Source organism: Mercenaria mercenaria, unplaced genomic scaffold, assembly GCF_021730395.1.
Source record: "Mercenaria mercenaria strain notata unplaced genomic scaffold, MADL_Memer_1 contig_1063, whole genome shotgun sequence".
In the NCBI taxonomy this organism is placed as follows: Eukaryota; Metazoa; Mollusca; class Bivalvia; order Venerida; family Veneridae; genus Mercenaria; species Mercenaria mercenaria.
This window is the reverse complement of record NW_026459035.1, coordinates 2517-27249: the sequence shown is the minus strand read 5'-3', so window position 1 is coordinate 27249 and position 24733 is coordinate 2517. Positions and strand designations below refer to the sequence as shown.

General features: G+C 34.6%; 2 protein-coding genes across 2 annotated transcripts in view; both read right to left on the bottom strand.

Moving 5' to 3' along the window:
• Window positions 1-17296, bottom strand: part of LOC123552611 (E3 ubiquitin-protein ligase rnf213-alpha-like) — a gene marked incomplete at its 3' end in the record, with an annotated part of 58771 nt that extends 41475 nt beyond the window's left edge. The window contains exons 1-8 of the mRNA XM_053532258.1: window positions 17236-17296; window positions 16510-16799; window positions 15797-16038; window positions 12792-13022; window positions 11727-11955; window positions 8935-8999; window positions 5243-5531; window positions 1535-1642 (exon numbers count right to left, since the gene is read on the bottom strand). Of these exons, the coding sequence (XP_053388233.1) occupies window positions 1535-1642; window positions 5243-5531; window positions 8935-8999; window positions 11727-11955; window positions 12792-13022; window positions 15797-16038; window positions 16510-16799; window positions 17236-17296 (1515 nt within the window). The remainder of the gene's footprint in view (window positions 1-1534; window positions 1643-5242; window positions 5532-8934; window positions 9000-11726; window positions 11956-12791; window positions 13023-15796; window positions 16039-16509; window positions 16800-17235) is intronic.
• A 617-nt stretch (window positions 17297-17913) lies between these two features.
• On the bottom strand, window positions 17914-24077 carry LOC128551410 (uncharacterized; the record flags this gene model as incomplete). Its single annotated transcript, XM_053532259.1, has 5 exons — window positions 17914-18615; window positions 18957-19109; window positions 19607-19680; window positions 20166-20363; window positions 23880-24077. Coding segments are annotated over 5 exons (858 nt in total), but the record flags the coding sequence as incomplete, so codon positions are not given.
• Between the last annotated feature and the right edge of the window lie 656 nt (window positions 24078-24733).

Genomic DNA, 24733 nt, shown 5'->3' with positions numbered 1-24733 from the left:
GCCGACGAAGGGTCCTGAGTTTGACAGCGTTAATTCAAGAAGTTGCCGAGACAGAAGCCGACATGGACAACTTTCCACTAAAGTTGTTCAGTCAAAAAGTGCATAATTTTGTATAATGTTGTCAGAGCCATGTAAACTGACTCCAGTCAGTCATTACATAGTTCTTAATTTGAAAATGTTCTATATAGACGTTTTCGGAAAACATGCTTACAATCCAAACTTTTGCGTCATGGACGTCAAAACTGACATCGGCAGAACGGTAATACTTTAGCTCTACCTGTTTTAAATAGTCGAGCTAAAATGGGTAAGAGTACGAACTAAAACGTACGTCAAACATGAACATATTTACGGCAGACAACACCTCTCTCATTCATGTGCAAGTACAACAAGTAAAACAGACACATACCTAGTACCAAACTAATAAACGTGTTGAAACAAATGTAACTGGAATGATTATCGGCGATCCAACTAATAAAATATTAACGATCAGCTGGCTAAATTGTAAATACCGTTTAAACTCCAACTATCCGTAAGGATTAGAATAAAAAGATGCAACTAGAGCTATCACTAAATGTGATGAATGTACCCCCACACGCACTGACACAGTACATTGCAATTTGACGCACACAAGATTGCATAATTATGTGGACTGTATGTATATAACCTTTATGTATACAGTATAGTAACAAAAAACACAGTCCCATAACTCTGCAGAATATTTATCTAAAAGAACGTAACACCATGCACAACTAAGGTTGGTACTGATTACTTGTGTGTAGTTTCATTAAATTGTGTGCAAGGGTTCGGAAGATTAGGCGCGCACAAGATTGCATACGAAGACTATATGTACATAATATGTTAACAAAAAACAAAGTCCCATTACTCTGTTGTTTTTTTTCTGAAAGAACGTAACATTCTCAATGCACAACTGGTGCGCACAAGATTGTGTCTATGTATGTAGTATAGTAACAAAAAACAAAGTCCCGTAACTCTGCAATTTTTTTTTTCTGAAAGAACTTAACATGCCCCATGCACAACTACCGTTGTTACTGATCACTTGTGTGAAGTTTCATTAAATTGTGTCAAGGGGATGAGGAGAAATGGTGCGCACAAGATCGTGTCTATGGACAGACAGACGGACAGACAGACAACCTGAAACCAGTATACCCGCCCCCTACTTATAACTTTGTTGTTCGTGGGGTGGGGGTACAAAAATGGGTCTACTGCACTCACCTGATTGACTGAAAAGGTAATTTTAGTTTCATTTCAGGATTTGACCCTAGTATAGGAGATTCATGTCAGTTTTAATGAAAATCAGTAAAACTGTTTCAGAGCAAATTCCTTAGAAGAAAGGTTTATGGATTAGCTGACCTTAAGCTTTGCTCAGATGAGCTAAACATGTAAACAAACATATATGTATCTCCAAAATAGCCTTATTAAGCACATTTCTGTTGAATGTTTTAACAAATTCTGGTCTCTAATTGGTCCCTTTTACTTAATGAGCTTTGAGAAATAATATTTTAAATGTCCTTACTTTTAAAGCAAACTCATTAAGACAGTCTTGCATAGGTCCACAGTAAACATCGAGATTCTTACAGAAATGGTGCATGAATTGCGAGGTTACAGATTTGTTCATAATACCCTGAAAATAACAATACCATAGTATATTCAGGGGTAAGTGTGGGAGTGAATCGCGGGGACTTCTTAACCGAGAAAAGGTGAATATGTGATGATTTTGCATAAAGGTACTGTTAAACTTGCTTTTGAAAAGGAGAAAAAACTGAAAGCGAGCGTGGCAAACAAAATGGCAAAGGAAAAACTTACCGATGCAAATGAAGTACGAAAATCGACAAAAGCGAAATGAGGCAGCTTGGCCATTCCAATACCTGTATAAAACTATAATGGCCATTGAATTTATCAATCGATTAAAACAAAGTAATGTCCGCATAAATCCTTTTTTCCAGTTGGTGATTTTTCTATGTACCTTTCAATGGTGTAAAAGGTAAATAGATGTTTAAGCTTTGGTCGTAAAAGAGGAGATGGTAACTCTATCAATGACATACCGTGTGAAAAAGTACTTCATGGTAGACAGCTTTATTCTTTATATTTAGGTGTCAGTCAGGTATTAGAACAAAAAATACATTTTGATAATGCAGTACCATGGTACTAGTATTTTAGAATTTCCCTTTGTACAGACAATAAGCTTTAGTCTATTTTCTGACTTACTGTTTTATACTTTTATAATCAATTGTCTACTTGAATAATTTAAAGGATTGTGTGTTAGAAAGCAAATATATTGTTCAATAAATAATCGTTTTTAACGAACAATTACTACATAAGGGAAGCTAGAACATGTTTGAATACTACAAAACCTGTTGGGACTTTTGCAATTTCAAAGCCAAATTACAATTTGTTTCCAATTTTAAACGTGTCATTATCACACCCCATTCACGCCGAGAGATGTGTCTTTTTTCATTTCGATTTCCCATTAAGATATTCTATTTGATGCACACTTGTAAATGCCTAAACGTATTATACGATTAATCCTGATGTAAATGCATACAGATAAAAAATGTCTGGACCTTTTTCGCATTTATCCCTCGATTAATAAGTTCAGTAATTATCAAATGAACAATTCCAATCATGATAAACAGAATCATTACTTCTAAGCGTAGTCTTTCAAACAAGCCGTTTGCAATCCGTTCATTCCAGTATTTTCCGACATCTTCTTCCTTTAGTTGTTCCACAAAGGCATCATTCCAACCCTTTCCATTGAATGAAAAATGCATATCTAATAAAAGCGTAAAAATTGAAATGCACAGTTACAAGATGTTCACATGCAATGAATGTGAAAATCATAATGTCTTATTTTACACAATTCTGTATGAAAGACGAAAATGAGAGGCACATTAAATATAATTGAAAACATGCTCCTAAACTCATATTTAGAAATGTTAAAGTAACATGAAACTTACGTTGATTAAAATAAATTTAAACAGGCAAATTCAATGAATTTATATCCCCCGCCAAATAGGATGTTTGTGATTGTAGAGACTATATTTTGGAAGATTTAACCATTAAAGGACACTATTTCTGCAGTTAGTGAAAAGATCCTTGCGAAAGTTGCACGTGCATCACAGCCCTATAGTGACCTATATTTGCAATAAATGTCATAAAAATCCATCAATGGGTTACTTTGTTCTGTTGATATTTATGAATCTTAAAACAATTAAACGAAAATAATTTTGCAGTTACTGAAAAGATCTTTATGGAAGATGTGCAAACACCACTGTCCTATAGTGATCTAAATTTATATCACATTTCATGAAGATCCATCAATGGGTTACTTTGTTTTGTTATTATTTATGAATTTTAAAATGATTAAAGGGTAATAATTCTGCTGTTACTGGAGAGATCCTGACGAAAGACGTACAAGCACAACTGTCCTGTAGTGATCTATGTTTGTATTAAATTTCATGAATATCCATCAAAGGGATTGTAAAACAATTAAAGGGCAATAACTCTGAAGTAAATGATGTGATCCTAACATAATTACATGGCCATAAGAGCCTTATAGTGATCTACATTTCTTTAAAGTTTAATGAATATTCATCAATAGGCTACTTAAATACAGTCAAAATTTCTATTTTTTAACAGCCAAGGGGAAAAAAACTGCTTTTACTTGATCAAGGTGATAATACTAAATGTTAGGGAAGGTCATTTGCTAATTAATAAGTATATGAGGTTTAGTGAATCTAGCTAAAATACGTTTTGAATTATAAGCATTTTCTGTTTCGGACGGGCGTACGCACGAACGGACGCAAGGACGGACGGACGAACAGCCGGGAGAACAACGCCAACTCTATATCCTCCCACCTTCGGCAAGAGATAATAATTTAATCTGCCGAGTCTATCTATTACATAAACCTACTTAAGGTCATGTTGTCACCTAAAATACACGACGAGAAATGTTAAGATCTAAAACCTATTTTGCATTCAAAGGTAAAACTCGCACACAAATATTGTAAAGCTATTTTGCTGTCTGGTTAAACGTAGACTGCCTACTTTATCAGCTTTTCTCTTTACTTAAACACGCATTGAAAAAATGCATTCGAGATACATGTATATTAAACAAATAGATGGGGGATTTGTATTAGCCTCTATGGAAGGCCGGTGCGCCAAGCTAATTGCCAAATGCTAAATGCTAAATGTAAAACATTTTACGCTGAATGCCAATTACTTAATACTAAATGTCAAATACGTAATGCTAAATGCTACATATCAAATGGTATATGCCACATATTTAATGATTCATGCAAAATGCTAAATGCCCAATGATAAATGCCAACTGCTTATTGTCAAATTGCTTAATGATAAATATCAATCGTCAAAATTCTTTAACTTAATTAGTTAGTGTTCTGTATCTTTAAACTAATAAATGTAACTTTTATATTATGTGAAAACATGTTATGTTCTATCAGTCTGATTCGAAGCAGTAACGTGTTCTACCAGTAATAGGAAGATGGGACTGAAATTGTTTACTCTAAAAGGACGAAGTTATGAAACAAAGGCCAATTATTATTTAAAGAATGAATTCGATTATTTAAAGGATGAATCCATCAGCCCTTTATTTAAAAAGAGAACTTAGCAATAAGCATTTAACTTTTATTAGTTTGCATTTTGCGATTAACAATTAGCATTTATCTTTGAAAATTACCATTTGACAGTGAATAATTGACAATAATCATGTAGCAAAAAAATAGCATTTTGCACACATTATTTGTCATTTGGCATTTGTCATTTAGCATAGCGCACCTGCTTCCATAAGCCTCATAGTGTATAGTGTAAATTTATTGTAAATGATACACAGCCTTGAACTTCCATTTCATACGGCATGAAAAAAATGTTTTGATAGGAGTAAAACATCTGTTAGGCTTTTGAAATTATTAAAATTGATAAAGATTAAAACACTGCAAACTTCTAACTTTTATTACGAAATATCAAAGTCAATGAATTTTTAATTGTAAGACTTTTAATACGATGATTTGGAATATCGCAGAGCGCCAGATATGGCTTTTTGACAAGTGTTTATTTGATTAAATTTCTGTTATGTTAACATTTATGATTAAGTCAGTGAACTATTTTATGACTTGAACCGTTTTCTGAAACAGCATAATGGTGTCAAATTATATGATGCAAAATAATATATTTGGTATGAATCTGTGAAAGAAAACATATTTACTGTAAGAAGTTCAGCCATATGAATGTTCCACTTTTCATTTGCGTACAAATTAAGCCAGTTCAGCACATGGTCGCATGCTTGCTTGGTTAGTTCATCGTGTTGTGTCTGCCATTCCATTTCATTTTTCCCAAGTTCATTGTCAGACTGCTCACAAATGCGCTTGTATATCGAAATGCAGGAAAGAAATATCTGTGCACTGTGCATCACTTTCAAAGTTCGGTTTGTATTTAATGATTTCTGAATACACTCAAACGAGATCATAAACGCTAGCCACCACTTTGTTCTCGCACTACAAAGACGAATGTTATGTAATAAATAAGTGAAGGGTTATGTAGGGTCTAGTCTATCACTACCAAATGACGAGTAGACTGGTACCTTATTCCTTTTTCAAATATGGAATAAGGAACTAGTTCCTTATTCCCTATTCGGAGACCACTAGGTAAAGCAGTGTGGAAATAATCCCTTACTCGGTTCAACAACATAAAATGAACATGCTAAATAAGAGCACGAGTAAGTAAGATTGAAAATCAGAATAGGGAATAAGGAACTGCTTCCCAATTCGTTTTTCAAAAGTCAAAATAAGGAATAGAACAGAGACATATGAAAATACCCCAATCATAATAATATCTTTTCAAAAAGTGTATATACATTTTCGACATAAAATGCTATAATTATATAAGTGATATTTTCCATGGGTATGAGAGAGCATAACTCAAAATAGGGTATTGAGTTCGAATAATATGGACTTTCCGAAACGAAATGGTACAAGCGATGATAGAATAATCCTTACTGGTGGTTTAAAACGTTCCTGCGCATGAAATGATTATAAAACTAGTAAGTCAGATCGAGAAACCGAATAAGGAATAAGGAACTGGTTCCCTATTCCTCTTTCAAAAGTCGAATAACGAATAGAACACAGAAAATGAAAATGCTTAAATCAAAATAAAATCTTTTCAAACTCTTTGTATACATGATCTTCGTGAATTGTTTTAAAGATATAAGGGGTATGTTTCACGCATATGAGAGAGTATGACTCAAAATATGGTATCAAAGTTCGAATAAGGAACTGGACTTTTCCGGAATGACATGGTAAAAGCAATGAGAAAATAATCCTTACTGGCGGTTTAAAACGTTCCTGGGTATGAACAGAAAACGTTTCATTATAGCACGAGTAAGTAAGATTGAAAAATCAAAAAAAGGAATAAGGAACTGTTCCCTATTCCTTTTTCAAAAGTCGAATAAGGAACAGAACATAGAAAATGAAAATACTTTAATCGCAATAAAATCTTTTCAAAAAGCATATATACATGATCTTCATAAACTGTTTAAAGGATATAAGTGGATATGAGAGAGTATGACTCAAAACAGGGTAAGTTTGAACAAAGAACTGGGCTTTTCCGAACGACACGGTACAAGTAATGAGAAAATAATCCTTACTGGAGGTTAAAAACGTTCCTGGGCATGAACAGAACACGTTACATTATAGCACAAGTAAGGAAGATCGAGAAACCGAATAAGGAATAAGGAAGTGGTTCCTTATTCCTTTTTCAAAAGTCGAATAAGGAATAGAACACAGAAAACGATAATAGTTTAATCGCAATAAAATCTTTTCAAAAAGTGTCTATACATTACCTTCTTGAACTGTTTTAAGGACATAAGCAGGATTGTTCACGGATATGAGAGAGTATGGCTTAAAATAGGGTATCAAAGTTCGAATAAGGAACTGGACTTTTCCAAGACGAGATGGTACAAGCAATGAGTAAATAATCCTTAATCGCGTTAAAAAACGTTCCATAGCATAAAATGAACACGTTAGATCATGCTTCAATCACAGTACATTCGTTTTAAAAAGTATAGATACACTGTCGTCATAAAATGTTTTAAAGATATAAGTGGTATTTTCCACGGATATGAGAGACTATGACTCAAAATAGAGGTACAAAGTTCGAATACGGAACTGGACTTTTTGAAGTAGACATGGTACAAGCAGTAAGAAAATAATCATTACTCGCGGTTAAAAACGTTCCACATCATAAGAATAACGCGTTAGACGTAAGATCGAAGAAACGAATAAGGAATAAGGAATTGGTTCTCTATTCCTTTTTCAAAAGTCGAATAAGGAATAAAACATAGAAAAATGAAAATATTTAAATCACAATAATATCTTTTCAAAAAGTGTATATACATTCTTGTCACAAAATGTTTCAAGGATGTATCATGTCGTCTCAGAATAGTCCAGTTTCTTATTCGAACTTTGTACCTCGATTTTGAGTCATACTCTCTCATATCCGTGAAAAATACCATTTATATCCTTAAAACATTTTATTACGACAATGTATATACACTCTTTAAAAATATTGTATTGCGATTGAAGTATTTTCATTTTCTACGTTCTATCCCTTGTTCGACTTATGAAAAAAGAATAGGGAACCAGTTCCTCATTCCTTATTCGGTTTTCCGATCTAACTTACACATGTTATGATCTAACGTGTTTATGTTATGCTGTGAAACGTTTTCAAGCGCGAGTAAGAATAATCATATCACTGCTTGTACCATGTTTCTCCAAATAGTCAAGTTCCTTATTCGAACTTTGTACCCCTATTTTGAGTCATACTCTTTCATATCCGTGGAAAATACCACTTATCCTTAAATTAAATATCCTTCAAACATTTTATGACAACAATGTATTTACACTTTTGAAAAAGATTTTACTGAGATTAAAATATTTTCTTTTTCTATTCCTTATTCGACTTTTAAAAAAGAAATAGGAAACCAGTTCCTTATTCCTTGTTCGTTTTCTCGATCTTACTCACTACTGCTTTGATCTAACGTGTTTATGTTATGCTGTGAAACGTTTTTAACCCCGAGTAATGGTTATTTTCTCACTGTACCATGTCGTCTTCGAAAAGTCCAGTTCCTTATTCGACTTTTGAAAAAGGAATAGGGAACCAGTTCCTTATTCCTTATTCGGTTTCTCGATCTTAATCACTCGAGCTATGATCTAGCGTGTTCATTTTATGCTGATGAACCAAGTAAGGATTATTTTCTCACTGCTTTTACCTAGTGTTCTCCAAATAAGGAATAAGGAACTAGTTCCTTATTCCTTATTTGAAAAAGGAATAAGAAATAAGGAACCAGCGTACTCGTCATCTAATTATATCTCGAATACGTTAACTTTGGAGTCCATTCAATAGATGTGTAATAGTTTCACTTAATGCGGTGCTAAAGGTGTAGAACACTTCATTACCTCTCATGAACAGACTCGGTCAAACCGAGTCTGCAGTTATCCTTCTTTGTTGCACTCTGTGTTTCCAAAGGATCTTTTTACAGATTTTATTATATATCAATTTTATAGTACTATATGCATTTGATGTGTTGGACATACATAATACCATATACGTACATGATGTAACAGTAAACCTTGGAAGTAACCTTATATGACATGATCATACTCAAACACTTTTTTAACAAAGACACAAATGTGATTTTTATTGATATAATTAAAAAGCTTTACTACATTTCTCAAAAAATCGAAACGTGTTAATTGTCAAAATGTGTTTCAATGCCACCTAAGTTTTACCTTTATCTCTGCATTAATATCAGATTAATATCAAACGCAGACGATAAATGCATTAAATAGCAGATAAATATATTTTTGATAGCATATACATTGTACATATAAAAAAGAATACCATTTAGCTGAACAGGAATATCCTTTAAGTCTGTCTTTTAGCTTTGTGATGCACTCAATAACAGTCTGAAAACAACGTAAATAAAATCAAGAGGACTTTAATAGATATATGCATCCAGAAACTAATACATTTAGCACTGTAATTACTTATGTATTCGTGTTTACGCTGATCGCTGATAGAAATATGTTTAACAAGTACTAATTGTACAGTTAAAATATATATTCTCACCTCAGCGCAAAAAAGTGGTTAACTGCTTTTACATAATGAAGAAGATAACTAATTTTTCCGCTAAAATGACGATTATCACAAAATGCAGAAATATGACGATACAATTCGCAACCTGACATTTCAAATTCAAGTAAAGTCCCTTAAAGACGTAAAAAAGGTACGAAGATCCAATAGAATCGCCACGCTCCAAGAACGCAGCTTTCTAAATCAAAACACTACAGAATGGTACAAATGATTCACAGTTACACAAGTATACATACACAAAAAAAAAACAACTAAACAACGAGAACAAACAAACAAACAAATAATCGAACACAATAAGGCACCGCCTTGGAACAGTCAGCGACAACTTAATAACTGAAGAAGCTTTCGTGTGTAGGGACCCTCCGTAAGGAATTTAATTTACCGAACATACAAAACTTTTGCACCTATTCGGCAATGAATTGAAGTTTTAAATGAAATTTAGCGGTGTGCGGTAACCATGGAAACGGCTACTGAAGCTGATAGTCGCGGAAACTCTAAAACTTTCCATAGTCAAATTTCGAAAGGTAGTAGCGTTAGAAACTTGGTATTTCCTATTTTCATTGAGTTATGGCTACCTATTGTTTGCAGTGATTATTTTCTAAATATTTTATTAAATTTCTTAATTGTCATCAGCTCGTGCATTTTTACCAATTAGCAGGTACATTCAATTGTGAACCAGAATGGTGCCTTTTATTAATCAGAAAGTATTTTTAGACTTATTTACTATTATCATGAAGATTTTGGCTGGAAAATGTTTATAATACGCATGCAATTCAGTAGCGTTTGAGCAAACTCAAAGTTGGGGTGGGGATGAGGGACAAGGGGAAGCGGGGGCGAGGCAATGGGGAGCAACTAAATTTACCCAGATTTTCGAACAACCAAAAATTAAAAACAAATTGATTTGAAACATTGATGCAGCGGATTACATGTCATATAGGTTCTTAATTCGCTTCCTTTCTTCATTACACACGGACAATGAAGTTACGTCAAAAAGTTTGTCAAAAAGAAAAAAAAATGTTAATTAAATATTACCGGAAGAATGTGAATAGATTATGGTTTTTAGTGATATCACCTTTTGTTAGCTGTCAGTATTGTATAGTTGTATAGATGCGGTCAATATAATTATGCTGCATGCATTAGATTTCTCTCCTTTTTGTTGATTACTTTACTGTTACTGTTTCTCATTTACAAAATCAAGTATTGTAGAATTGATAGTTCTATCACTTTAATAATCAATCATGTTATATATATAACTGGAAATTTCTCCATAGTTTAGCGGTTCAATAATGGGGGTAAAGACTTCCAGTGTGTGAAGGGTGGTCCTACAAAAGTGGTGCTAATGTTCATATACATGTATATCTGGAAATCCGGTGCGCCATGCTTATTGCCAAATGTTAAATACCAAATAGTAATGCCAAATGCCAAACACCTTATGCTAAATGTTTTGAAACGAAATTATATATATTACTGTCAAGAACTTATTCGGCAATAAGCCGTAGGTATTTGACATTAAGCATGTGGCATTTAACATTAAGTAAATGGCATATGACATTTGGTATGTGGCATTTAGAATTAAATTATTTAACATTAGCATAAGCATTAAGTTATTGGCATTTAGCACTACATATTTGTCATCTAGAATTTTGCAATTAGTATGGCGCACCGGCCTTCCAGGTCTAGCAATACCGATGCGCCATGCAAATTGGCAAGTGCTAAATAACAAATATTTAATGCTAAATGCTAAAAGCTTTATGCTAAATGTCATATACGTAATGCTAATTGCTACATACAAAAATACTGTAAGCTATGGAAGGCCGGTGCGCCATGCTAATTGCCAAATGCTAAATGACAAAAAATTACTGTAAAATGCTATTTGCCAAATGCTGAATGTCTAATATTGACAGCCAATCGGTAATTGTCAAACGATAAATGCTCTGTGTTAAATTAAGAAATGCGAAAACATAAATGCCAAGTGATTATTAAAAGGAGCTGAACATATCAGTGTACGGATGCATCCTTTAAATAGTCATTGGCCTTTGTTTTATAACTTTGCCTCTATTAAAAACTTTTTCTAAACATTTTAAGAGTAAAAAGTTCTAGTCCAATGTTCTTACGGCCAGTTGAACATGTTATTGTTTCAAGTCAGACGGTTAGCAAGTAACTGTCAACTTCTCTATATGAATCAGAGGTGGCGAATGAAATTATTTCAGACGAATGTTGTTTTTTTTTTTTTTTTTTTAAATAAAATCGTATATGAGAACATACGTCTCGCCCGGAGATCGAGCGCTATCTCTATTGAGACGTGTCCACGCTTAATTTTCATCATGTTCCAAAGTTACAGGATAGTGTAGTTAATCCTTTACACAAGTTATGTAAAACACAAAACTCTCATGTAAATACATATAATCAGGCAAATTAGAGAATCATCCTCAATGACATTGCAGAAGGCAGACCTTACTTTTTTCCAGTAAAAGACAATAATACCAAGAAACTTATTCTGAAATATTCAGCAGTAACGAACAAAATCATCTTAAACTTACTCTCTCTTCTCCGGAAACATCCGAAAATGACCGACTGCTCGTGCAAAACTTTGGATAAGTGTCCTCGATGTAAAAGCAAATTGTAGCACAGCACACCTCCACGGGAAAGATTTCTTGTCCAATGATTTCTCTACACTCATATGGCCTCATTGAAGCTATAATACTTCTTGGAAGATAAAAATCCATCTCAAACAAAGGCTGCAAGATTCCTATTACATCAACAATGGGACTGAAAAAAGGAGTAATGCGTCAATACAAATATATGTAATATGCCAATCCATATTGTCATTTTGAATTAATTTTAGCGTAGCTGTTTATAGTATTCTCGAATATGTAAGGCGGGTTTATCGTTTTTCCAGTTAATGACAAAAAAAACATCATTAACAATGTCCATTTTAAAATTGTAAAACTGAATACAATGTTTTTGACTGAAATAAAGCGAAAAAGACGATGGCGTGCGATTTGTTTTAATGTGAAACTGTACTATACTTTCATTGCTACATATTCTCACATTTTAAGTTTTGGTTCAATTGCTCTTTCTCGAAGATTAAAACATATTTGTCATAAAGATATATCATACCTTAAAGGAAACGGTGTCTTTTTTGAATATCCAATGTATATTGTATAAGTTTGCGAGTTCAAAAATTATTCTTCTTCAAATGATATAATTCCTTTGAGACCCACGCGCGTCATGTATGTTCTAATTATAAAGCTGATCCGTCAAGTAACTGAGACAGCATCAAAGGTACTTAAACATTACATTACCTATCGCACATTTCAGTACCAGGCAAACATGATGTTGATGTGTCGTATTTTAAACGATACAAGTGATGGGTAAGGATACAGAATGGAATAGTGACAATAATAGAATATGCATGCCATCTCATTTAAATAGTCATTTTAGTTCATGATGTTACTTCAATGTCCGCTTTAGCCGATACTAGGAGGTGTAAGGGATGTTGGACATTTCAAGCCTTGCATAAACAGAACCAATCGACCTAAGCGAACAAGAAGAAGAATGTGATACTGTCATAAACCTAGAGCGAACAACCTATAATAACTTACGTTTTCCATTTATGGCAATCACGTTTGAATATATCTACTGTCTTTTTCAATTCTGCAATTCCCCACCATTTTGGTACATAATCATCATGATTCTTCTCTTTTGTTGGTTCAGCAAAAGGCAAACAAATGGCTTCAAGAAAATGTATGAGTGGCATACAGTAGAGCCAACATGGATTCTTGCCAAATGTGCTTACTCGTGCTACAAATTTTTCCAGAAATTTAGCCACTTGCCTGAAAAACAAGTATGTTTAAAATCTAAGTAATAAAACCTCCAGTTAAGAGCTCTATAGTTCTTTTTTCTTACTAGGGAATCAATGTTTGATCTACAGTATGATCTGCCGCTATCAGTTAATGCAAAATATTTGAGCTACATGTTTGAATCATCATGCAGTTATAACGAAACTCACAAATACAATAATATAGAACAAGCGGTCACATGATTATCGATAAAATAACTACCCAAAAGGAGCTTTTAAAGAGCAAAGGCCAGTTTTCAAACGTGATCGCGAAAATATGCAAGTGCCATGATTTCCTACTCGCATTTTCTTATTCTTACTCGAATTTCGCGAGTTAGCGACCGCTAAATTCGACCCCTTTAGATTTGGTCACAACTGTGGCCTCTGGAGTGTTCACAAGGCAAATGTTGACGGACGACGCACGTCACACACCGAAAGACGCCAGACAATGACAGGTCACAATACCTCACCTTGAGGAATAAAATCTCTACAATCTCTGACAGGAAATCAACAATAGTTAATAAGTAACAATATTATAACAATGTGAATCTGCAGTTCTAGATTACTAAAATAAACGTAAAACAGTAAAATCCAGGGTTGTAAGTGAAGAAAATCTTGGAAAAAAATTAGCAAGGAGTCTGCGTGGGTACCATATGCTCAAACCAGTACCATGTGTTATACAACTGTCTAATTTTGTATTGTCTGTTTCCTTTACAATCAATGTCATATCCATAATAATTATTGGGTGCCATTTTCAGCAAAAATTAAGTATAGTTACTTTCCCCTCCAGCTTACTACCCACAAAAATTGCCACTACCAACACTATTTTAACACAAAATATGAAAGAAATATTGTATTATATATAAGGATGTACGGTTCTACAAAAGTCAACAATCCTAAAAATCTGAGCTCAGGAGGGCTTAAAATCTTGGAGTTTCCACAAGAGAAATGTGGAAATATGACTTAACTGAAATCAAGTTTGTAGAGGTAATAGACTTCCGGTAAATGATGTTGACTGATTTATAAGAAAGATGTCTAATGACAGATCTGGCATTAATGAGTGACGGCTACAAACAAAGTACAACGCAGTGACAATCAAGACGCCTGTAATTTGTGTGTGACAGATGCTTATTACAGTACTAGAGTCTGAAGTGGGAATATATAAAGTTTGATTGCGTGAAATGAGAAGGAAAGTCTGAATTTATATCGACAGTAAATGAGGAACTTTGTAAGAGACAGTTTCTTCTCCATATCAATGTATTAAGTTGGGGAGTGGCAGAGAATAACCATTACTGCAATGGTATGATGCAGTAATATAGACTGATGTACTGGAATGGGTATTATCAGAAATTCTGTACAATGGTAAATCATAATACACAACCAATGTATCAAGATACATAACATAAACAAGCAAATTCGATGAATTGGTATCCCTCGCCGAAAGGGTTTGTGGTGAGAAATGGCAAAAAATATATCCGGCAAAGAGTTAAGGATGTTACTAAGAAGCAAATAATTTCATTAGTCAAAATCAATTTAACAGAAAACGAATATTTAAAGTGTACAATAATAAATGTATGTTACGTTGATCCTGACTAAAGAAATTATTTTGAATGCAATATTATGTTTACTGTAATAAGCTTAGCTTTTAGAATTAAATGGAGTTATTCGAAATGTGAGCTTGAAGTGTTACTAGAACGAAATATTGTCTTCGAGTAGTTTGGCAACAAGTGTTGCTGTTTAACATGTACATATGAACTTAAAAGAACAGATGTCCTTAAGAGAGTTCAATCAAGTACGATATCTTGAACATGGCTGGCAACGGGTGGGTGTGGTTACAACTTCACATGTTGGAGGTTTGAACATTTTTTAAAAAAAAAGGAATGAAAAGAAAAGTATATATATATATATATATATATTTAGGGGGGTAGGGGGTGGAGGGTGAACGGTTGAGGGTACAAAACTTCTCATGTCGATGGAAAAGAACGAAAGATATTTAATGAAATTCTACCAAATGATAAGTTTGTTATGTACAAATATGTGGTTTTTTAAACAATTAAAAGGCAATAACTCTGAAGTTATTAAAGAAATCCGGACGAAATTATGTGTGCGCAACCACATTATAGTGATCTTAATTCAATTACAGTTTCATAGTTCTAGGTCATATATATCACAAGTTACGAAGCAGAAATTGCCATATTTATAGTACCCTATATAGTTAACACTAGAAATTTCTAAGGGCCATAACTCGGTGTTACTTTGGCAATCTGACTGAATCCTGATGGGCGGCATAACCTTATAATGGTAAACATGTATAAGAAGTTTTATTTAAATATTCCCAATTACTTTCTAGATATGGCTCCGGACGGACGGACGGACAGACGGACGTTCCTACGGATGGACCTTAATTAGGTATTTCTTTTGTTAAAAGGTACCCAACAAGCGACAAAATGTACCCAATAAACACTACGGAATGAATAGAATTTACCGTTACCTACTGTTCTCTGTACTCAACAAATATTCATTCGTGGGCTCCGAAAGACGGAAGGTAGGACCGACCGACAACGCAAAAACTATATCCCTCCGACTTCGTTGCGGCATAAAAATGGAAATTCTACAAGTCGCTCAATAATAATATATCGAGGGCTAAGCGCGGAACTATTGTACCTGTATATAAATGAAGAACAATATACAATAGTTTCGCGCTCAGCCCATGATATGTTGATATTTGTTGTTTGACACAATTAAGACAAAGTGAAAACTTATACTTACTTCTTGTCCTCAAAGTATTCAGATACATCTTTCAGTTCTACACATGTTTTGTTGACTTCGTCTTTATTCACTAACAAACATTTACACACTTTCTGCCATGTTTTTTCCACAAGTGGCAATTTCAGTTTTTCGCAAACCTCAACAACACTAAGGGAACGTATAATTTTGATACAAAGGCCATCAGTAATTATGTGTTGCCGTGCCAGAAAATCTGCCAACGGAGAAATTATCCACTCTGCAAACTAGAAATTTACATTGCAACTGTTCAATGATTATCTAAGGAAATGTTTAAAAAGAGAAGAAGCATTTAATTGGTCTCTGTGATCGATGGGTTTAAGGTCGGTGACAGTGGAACATTTGTCCCTCACTGATTCGAGCTCAGCTCAAGGTGATCAAATTCTTTTGAAATCATCAAATTGTTTACGACGGGCCGCCAGTGCCGAGAAGCACCCGTGGTCTTCTTAAAATTATTATAGCCTGAATGTAATAAATTACCCTAAACTTGTCTGTGTTATTTAAAACTCACAAACAAACGTTATGGTTAGGAATATCATAATCTCGTGAAATAAAATCTCTTAAGAATAAGGTGAACATTGTTTATTCTGTAATGATGTCCGTGTGATACTTAAACTGAAATAATTAGCAACCGAAAGTGTATAAATATTATTGCTTGTATTTGTGATAAAAATTCATTTGTTCAATTAAACCCTTACTTTGCTCGCATACTCCTCTTCACTTTTAAAACATCGAACGTCAACTACATAGACATTTCGCAGTCCAATGTATAAGCTTTCTAGATGGTCAATAGACTCCTGGTATGTCACTGCAGCATCCATCACTTTGAACTCCGGCCTGAACCAGGTGGGACAAAAGAATTTAGCAAACGTTGAGGCATAAGCTTCACAATCTTTCTCGTATTTGCCAACAAACCAGTTGATACCTTTCCTTAGCAGGCTAGCATCTGGCTTCAGACTGACAACTCCATCATACTGATGCCATTCGTCTGTAAATTGTATAAACCAAAAATTGGCATAAATCATAATGTTCAATATATCAAATATACGAAAAATAATAATGTTAAAGGAATGCACCAACGACATAAATGACCGTTTGGTATTTGTTTTTGTTATTCGAAAAACATATATAGTTCATTTTAATCGACCTGGCGGGGCGGGGTTTCGCGACGGTCCACTGCATTATTGTGCAGGATATGTAGTATATTCGGCAACCTGATTTCTTATTCACTGGCCATCTACCTTACACTGTAACAACTGTAGCTCTACCTATTTTACTCCTTTTTTGTAATTACCATTATTTGCGTAAGCAAGAGATTAACTCCGCCAGCCAGGTCAAATGAAACGCACTATATTGTTTCACTAATGTACTTGTTTTTGAAGGGCCAGCAGTTTCTGACAAAATATTTAACGTCCACACTATACAGTTGTATACAAACAGGCTAACTTTGAATTTTGTGTACGTGTTTACATTGACCCTATCCATATTTCCAAGTGGAGTGCTGTGCGAGCTTTAAATGTGGCTTTAGAAAGATAAATGGTCTGAAGAAATCTGTAGATGGACGGACGTTCGACGGGTAGTGGGTGGTCACAACCGCTCAGTCGCAGCTAACGAACTGTAGATAAACAAAACTTTATTTACATTTTTTCGAATTGGGGTATACACAGAAGTTGGAGGATTGTATAGACATTTAAGACATGTGCATATAAAGTGCCAAAACTGTATCGAAAAACTAAATGGTATCGAGATAGAGGTGTATGACTAATAATCTGTCACTGTTTGCAGATGCAGATGGGAATGTCCGAATCGAGGGTACTTTTGGCCCTGTCGAGTTACCACCAAAACAGTTACCCGAGAACCGGATATTTGGATCTGCAACTACAAACAGTGGCAGATTATTTTACAAATTATAGAATGAACAAAGAAAGCCGAAATACTTTTTTGTAGCACTCTTTCCTTTACAAACGTATATAAACAAAGCGCTGGAAATTAACGCCCGTAAACAGAAATGACGTTTAATTAAATGGCACACAAACGCAAAGTTTAGCTTTATCGTTTATTGTGTAATACTTTAAGTTTGTTTTTTCATTGTTTGTTTGTTTTTTTTGTTTTTTTTTGTTTGTTATTTTGTAAAACGTTCTACTTTAAATCGAAAAATATACTGAAAAGAAAATGACAGCAACTATCAAGGCATTTGATTTTTATCGAAATTTACATGAACAATACATAATCTATGCACGAATAGTTATTTGTCTCGTAAAGAACGAGAGTCATCTGGCATGGGGTGCCGACATGGGTACTATCAACGGAAGCCCAAGTCGTCCTATAAATGCAAGAATAAGTAATCAAACATTGGCAGACATGAATAAAGTTTCTATTAGTGGTAACGTCTATAGTAACTGGACTTTTATTGAATATTGTCTTAGTGCAAACATTGACAAAATTTAATATAGAGAATTACAAGTGGTATTGAACCTTCACTTATTGTGAAGATATGTATGACGTTTTATTCAGTTTAGATGGGTTTTACAGGCTTGCTTTAAAAATGTGTCTTATCTCGGTACTTTCATCACAACGGCCAACCACTTGCATACTTGCCTTTATTTGAACTCATACGTGATGGTACATATAATGTTCTGTTGTTGTGCTTGTTAATATGTGAATGACAGTGGTAGTTTTCCCATTCACATAAGTCTTCCGTATTACTATTACTCGCCACTGCATACTTGTAGTAAATATAGCGTTCAAGTTCAAACCTTCTCATTTTCAAAGTTATATGCATTTCGGCATAGTCAGTTCTTTTGCTGAAAAGCACATTGCATGTAAGACCTAAATATAAATTGTTGTGTACAAATATAAACATTTTTACAATAAGTAAAATAAATACAGCGTTTCCATGCTTATATCTGCATGTTATTGAAGTAGGAAATTTCTTGTTTTTGACATCCTAGACCTGTGTTGAAAAACGTATGAAATCTCAACCTATCTAAGACAATTAACTCAAGACTTAATACAATGTAAATTCCTTCAAGTACACTTTTAGCGTAGTCAAAGGTTTAATGACGAGACGTGGATTAATGCGAGTAAAGACACCGGATGCACCGGACACTGAAACAGATGTCAAATGCTATAATGCGAATAGTACCTTACAAGATGTAACTCATTTTGTCTACTCTTCCAACCCCCATATTCTTTTAAACCTACGATTAGGAACACCTTTTCGCTATTCGAAATAATACTTGTTGGGATAAGAATGTGGAACACAACGTCAATTCCGTCTCCGATCGAACTGAAAGGGCTGGAAAAGAAAAATTCATGTTTTCTACATCTACTAATTGTATCCCCTTAACTAAGACGTGTAGAATTATGCATCAGCTAAATAGTTCAGAAATTTGAATTATTCCATAGTATTGAAAACATTTAGATTCCTATCCTGCTCTGCTTACAGCAATTTATACTTACTGGATTTTATATTCTTAAGGCTAATATTTCAGTTACATATCAGACAGTAGACCATATGTCAAAGTATAAAATTTTACCCCTCTACCACAAAATAGCGCATATACGAAATTATTCCGAACTAATCTCTTAAAAGCCCTGGAATATTGCATAATTCTGGAAACAAACTCTTAAACGTGTAAACATAGTTTGTTGAATGTTCATTTCAAATGCTCAGCCTCAACAATTATATTAGGCTTTTTAACAGAATTACATAATTTTTGGCAACAGAAGGATTTTATAATATCCATTTATTATCTTTTTTCGCAGACTATTTATATATCTAAGTATATAAACCTTCTTTGACCATCTGTTTCGTTGTTTGCATGTGCCCGTGTATCATCTCCGGTATGCGCCTTCTCAATTTGGTTCTTAAATAAACAAACAAAATGAAACATAGACCTGATAAAGTATTTATGAAATTTCAAGTAATATAACAGGGGTACGGCATTCGGGTTGTTTTTCTTTCTTAATATAATTATATCACTTCCCAGAGTTTAATTCAAATCTATGCCAGATATTGGAAACTGTCTTATTTGGGCTGAACCCGAGATTATGCAGTGTAAAGACTGTATTGATGATATTTCATTGTTCTGTGTAAGATGGAAAAAGTTTTCACCTAGTAACCGTATAGAATATTGTTCTTATGAATAAAAGATATTTCGATCTATGCGCGCGAGCTTTCGTATGTTTATGCGAAATGAAATATTTCAGTGTGACCACGTTTGCATTATGATGATAGAAAAACCCCATAAAATCATTAATAAAGAAAAAAGCAACTACTGCCACACTCACAATCGTCTACGTAGATTTTCTGAAATATTTTTTATTCAGATACGTAACGGATATACCAAACCTTTGTCTCTTTTTCCAATTTCGTTTCTCCGTTTGAATTTTTGTCTGTTTCAGCAGGCTGCCTTCCATCAGACTCTAGACTCAGCACTTTCTCTTCTGCACTCAAAGTTTTCCCATTAGAGGCAGACGTTTCATCTGGTTTAATTTCACAATTAGTTCCGACATTGGACTTTTGCGAAATTTCGTTAGATCCCGGTTGCTGAAAAACATCAAATACCTTGCTTATTCCTCTTTGTTCTACATAGTATATTTTGCAATTAAAAAACAACGTTATTTTTTTCTCGAAAACAACATATCGTTCCACTGCAGATGATAACACAAAACCGGAAATATAACATTCCTTAGTAATGCCATGACGTACTTTCTGTTTTATCCATGTAAAGTTCCCGCGCTTTGCTTAAAAGGCTGCAGTAAGAATAAAGTGCTATAGGAAAGTCATTCGTTGGATTTTATTTTTACAACTATTTGTTTAATGGCATGCAAGAAAAGATTTTATCACTTGTTGTAGCTTCACATGGGAATATCTGCTCTAGGGAAACTTTACGCGGTTACTCGACAGAGACTCGTTACCGCTAAAACAGTTACCATTGAGCTGGATATGCCAATCAGCGCCTTCAACCAGTGAAAGAATCTTACATTCTTGCACACAGGACTGGGGTTTCCATCGATTTTACCCATGCAGACAAAACCCATCTGACAACCCCGATGCTAGATGACTGTCGTAACTGAAGACTCCGGCATATATATTGTTTATATAAAATTCGACAAAAATCGAATGCCTTGATGCAAACGTACCTGCTCTTTTTCCTGTATAGTTTAATTCTCAATTAAAAAAAGTTATTTTATGGAAATAATATAACGTTACTCTACAAATGATCAAACTAAAAAGGAACGTTGTTGTTGTGCGAGTTCGAAGCCTCATGACGTCATTTCTGTTTACGGATGAAAATCTCTCGCACTTTGTTAAATATGCTCCATTATCCAAGACTGCTGCAAGGAAAGTATTTCGTTTCGCTTTATTTATTTTATTATTTGTAAAATACCTTATTCAAGAAAAATAAGTGAGTGAAGTACTTCCATGCAATTCAAAGTCCCCTACTGGAAGGCACCTAATTTTCTTTACTGTAGTACAACATAATAATCTGATATCTGTCAATATTGTATAAACAATAATTTAATATATATACAATATGTTATAACACAACACTTGGATTAAAATTTGCATATACAAAAATCTGTTGTTGACTGTTTTACAACTTTTATAAATATAAAAATAAAAGTATTTAATTTAAATTTTGATAACATTTCATTTTGAAATTGACCTTTGAGCTAGCGATCTGAGTGTTGCGCATGACACATTGTCTTATTATCGGGTACATTAGTGCTAAGTCATATTAAAATCCCTTTAAGGAGACTGGACATGAAAAAGCCCTGTTGGCCATTGACCTCAAAGTGTGACATTGGCCTTTCAGCTAAGGGTCCGGGTTTTGCGCATGACATGTTGACTCATCCAGGGGAATATTTGTGCCAACTGATATTTAAATCCTTTTTGCATGACAAAGTTGTGGACCGGACAGTAAAAACACTATTGATGTTTGATCTCCAAGTGTGACCTTGACCTTTAAGCTAGGGCTCTGGATGTTGCGCATGATATTTTGCTTGACTGTGGGAAACATTTATGCCGAGTAATATTTGATCCCTTGGTGGATGGCAGAGTTCTGGACCGGACACGAAAAAGACCCTGTTCAATGTATTAGGGTAGAGTATAACGGTGCACTTATACTTCCTTGCTATTTAGCTAGCTTTTATAGCGACGTGGTAGAGTGTCCGCCTTAGGTGTGAGAGGTCCCGGGTTCGATTCCCGGTCAGGAGCTGAGGTATTGTCAGTTTGTTACATTTGGCGCCCAACGTCAATAACTCACGAGAAGATATAAATGAACACCTTGGAATGTCCCACAGAGGTTCAAACTCCTGGAATTCGAGGACGAATTCTAAAATGGAGGGGTGTATGTAGTAGGGTAGAGTATAAGGGTGCACTTATACTTCCTTGCTATTGAGCTAGCTTTTATAGCGATGTGGTAGAGTGCCCACCTTAGGTGTGAGAGGTCCTGGGTTCGATTCCCTGTCAGAAGCTGAAGTATTTTCAGTCTGTTACATTCATGCCATGTTAACATTTGACTGCCAAGTGTGACCTTTAAGTTAGGGGTCTGAAAGTTTTGCATGACACATTGATTTATGATTTATCATGGGGTACATTTGTGCCCAGTAATATTAAAATCCCTTCATGGATGGCAGAGTTATGGACCGGACAGGAAAAAAAGCCTTGTTGACGTTTGACCTCCAAGTGTGACCTTGACGTTTAAGGTAGGGGTCAGAGTTTTGCGCATGACAAGTCGTCCAATCATGGGGAACATTTGTGTCAAGTAATATTAAAATCCCTTGATGAATGACAGAGTTATGGACCGGACACGAAATTGCGAACGGACGGAATGACGGACGTTCCTACATATGGGTATTTATGTGGCTACTCTTTTGTTCTCTCTATTGTTCCTTTAGTCACGTAAACAAATAGCCACATAAAAGCTTACGGAATGAATGACATCAAAAAAAAAAGTACAATTACCTATTGCTCCTAAGTATGCAAATATAAGCTCGGACAGACGGACGGAAAAGCGCAATCCTATAGTCCCCGAAACTGGTTTTCAACACGTAGAACAAGTAGGGGACTAATAATCTATCACTGGTTGTAGATGCAGACGGGAATATCCTGCTCTGAGGGAACTGATTTAGCGGTAACTGGGTTTCGTTACTGCTATAACATTTACCCTCGACCCGGATATGCCTATCTACATTTACAACCAGTGGCAGATTATTATATTCTTTCACACTGGTATGGGGTTTCCGGTGATTTAACCCATGCCAGCTTAACCAATCTGGCCACGCCCATGTCAGAAGACTCTCGTGCTGTTCATGATAAATAATGATTCGGGCATATCATGTATTTCATTTAATTAAATTCGATGAAAAATCTATCTTAATAGGTTCTCTTTGTTCCTTATAGTAAATTTCTTGATTTTAAATAAAGGAATAACGTTACGCTACAAATGATCATCCTAACTGGAAATTCGTTGATGTGCGTCATCAAAACGTCATGACGTCATTTTTTGTTTATGAAGCTTTGTTTCAATAAGCTACTGTAGGAAAGAGTATAAAAAAGAAAGTAGTTCGGTTTGCTTAATTTGTTCTATAATTTGTAAATACGGTATTCAAGAAAAATAATCTATCACTGCTAGTATATATGCTCATGGGAATATACGACTGTGGTATAACTTTTACAGCGGTAACTCGGCAGAGCCTCGTTAGAGCCTCGTTACCGCAAAAGGAGTTACCCTTCAACCGGATATATCCATTGCACTTACAGTCAGTGACAGATTATTATAATCTTTTGTCGGGTAAACACAAGATGTATTATTTGCGCCACTCGTGAAAATGTATAAGACGGTGTTCAACAGGGAAAGATATTTCTTCCTACGTGTGTGCGCAAGGGTATATGTATATTTAATCTCAGTGTGACCACGTTTGTATTATGATAACAGAATGAAATTATCAAAACATTAACGAAGAAAATATAACGCAAATACTGCCACACTCACTATCGCCTACGTAGATTTTTTTTATATATATCTCATGTAAATACGTAACGAATATAACAAACCTTTGTCTCTTTTTCCAATCTTGTTTTTTCGTTTGAATTATTGTCTAATTCAGTAGGCTGCCTTCCATCAGTCTTTAAATTTGTCCTTTTTCCTTCTTCAGTCAAAGTTTTCCCATTAGAGGCAGAAGTTCCATCTGGTTTGTTTTCACCTTCAGTTCCGACATTGCACTTGGGTGAAATCTCGGTTGTTTTCGTTTGCTGAAAACAATCAGATACCTAGCAAGTTCCTCTTTGTTCCTTATAATATACTTCTCAGTTGAAAAAACAACAACATTATTTTACGAAAATAACGTTTCACTGCAAATGAATAAACAAAACTTAAAATATAGCATTCCCTTTGTCTTTGTATCGTCTGACATACTTCCTGTTTTACGGATGTAAAGCTGTTCCCGCGCTTTGTTTAATAGGCTACAGTAAGAAAAAGTGCTGTAATAAAGTCTTTTGTTGGATTTTATTTCTACTCTTTTTAGTTGAATATGGCATGCAAAAATGATTCTATCACTTGTAGGAGCACATGGGAATATCCGACTCTCAGATAATTGTTTACGCGCTAACGCAGCGGAGAATCTTATCATCTTCCACTGAGTGAGCACCAGATGCAATATTTTCACAAGTGGTGCAGCCACGAGTCAAAATATAAAATATCGTGTGTGCAAGCGAGCTGATGTACGTTTATTCGAAATGAAATATACCAGTTTGACCACATTTGTATTTTGACAAATTTCTTTAAAGTGTTTTTGAAGGAGTTGGGTGTATTTGTAGTGAGAGCATTAAGTTAAGCTTTACACACCAGCAGTTTTTTAGTTACACAAAACAAGGTATAATAACATGTATTCCGAAAGAAAATAAACCAA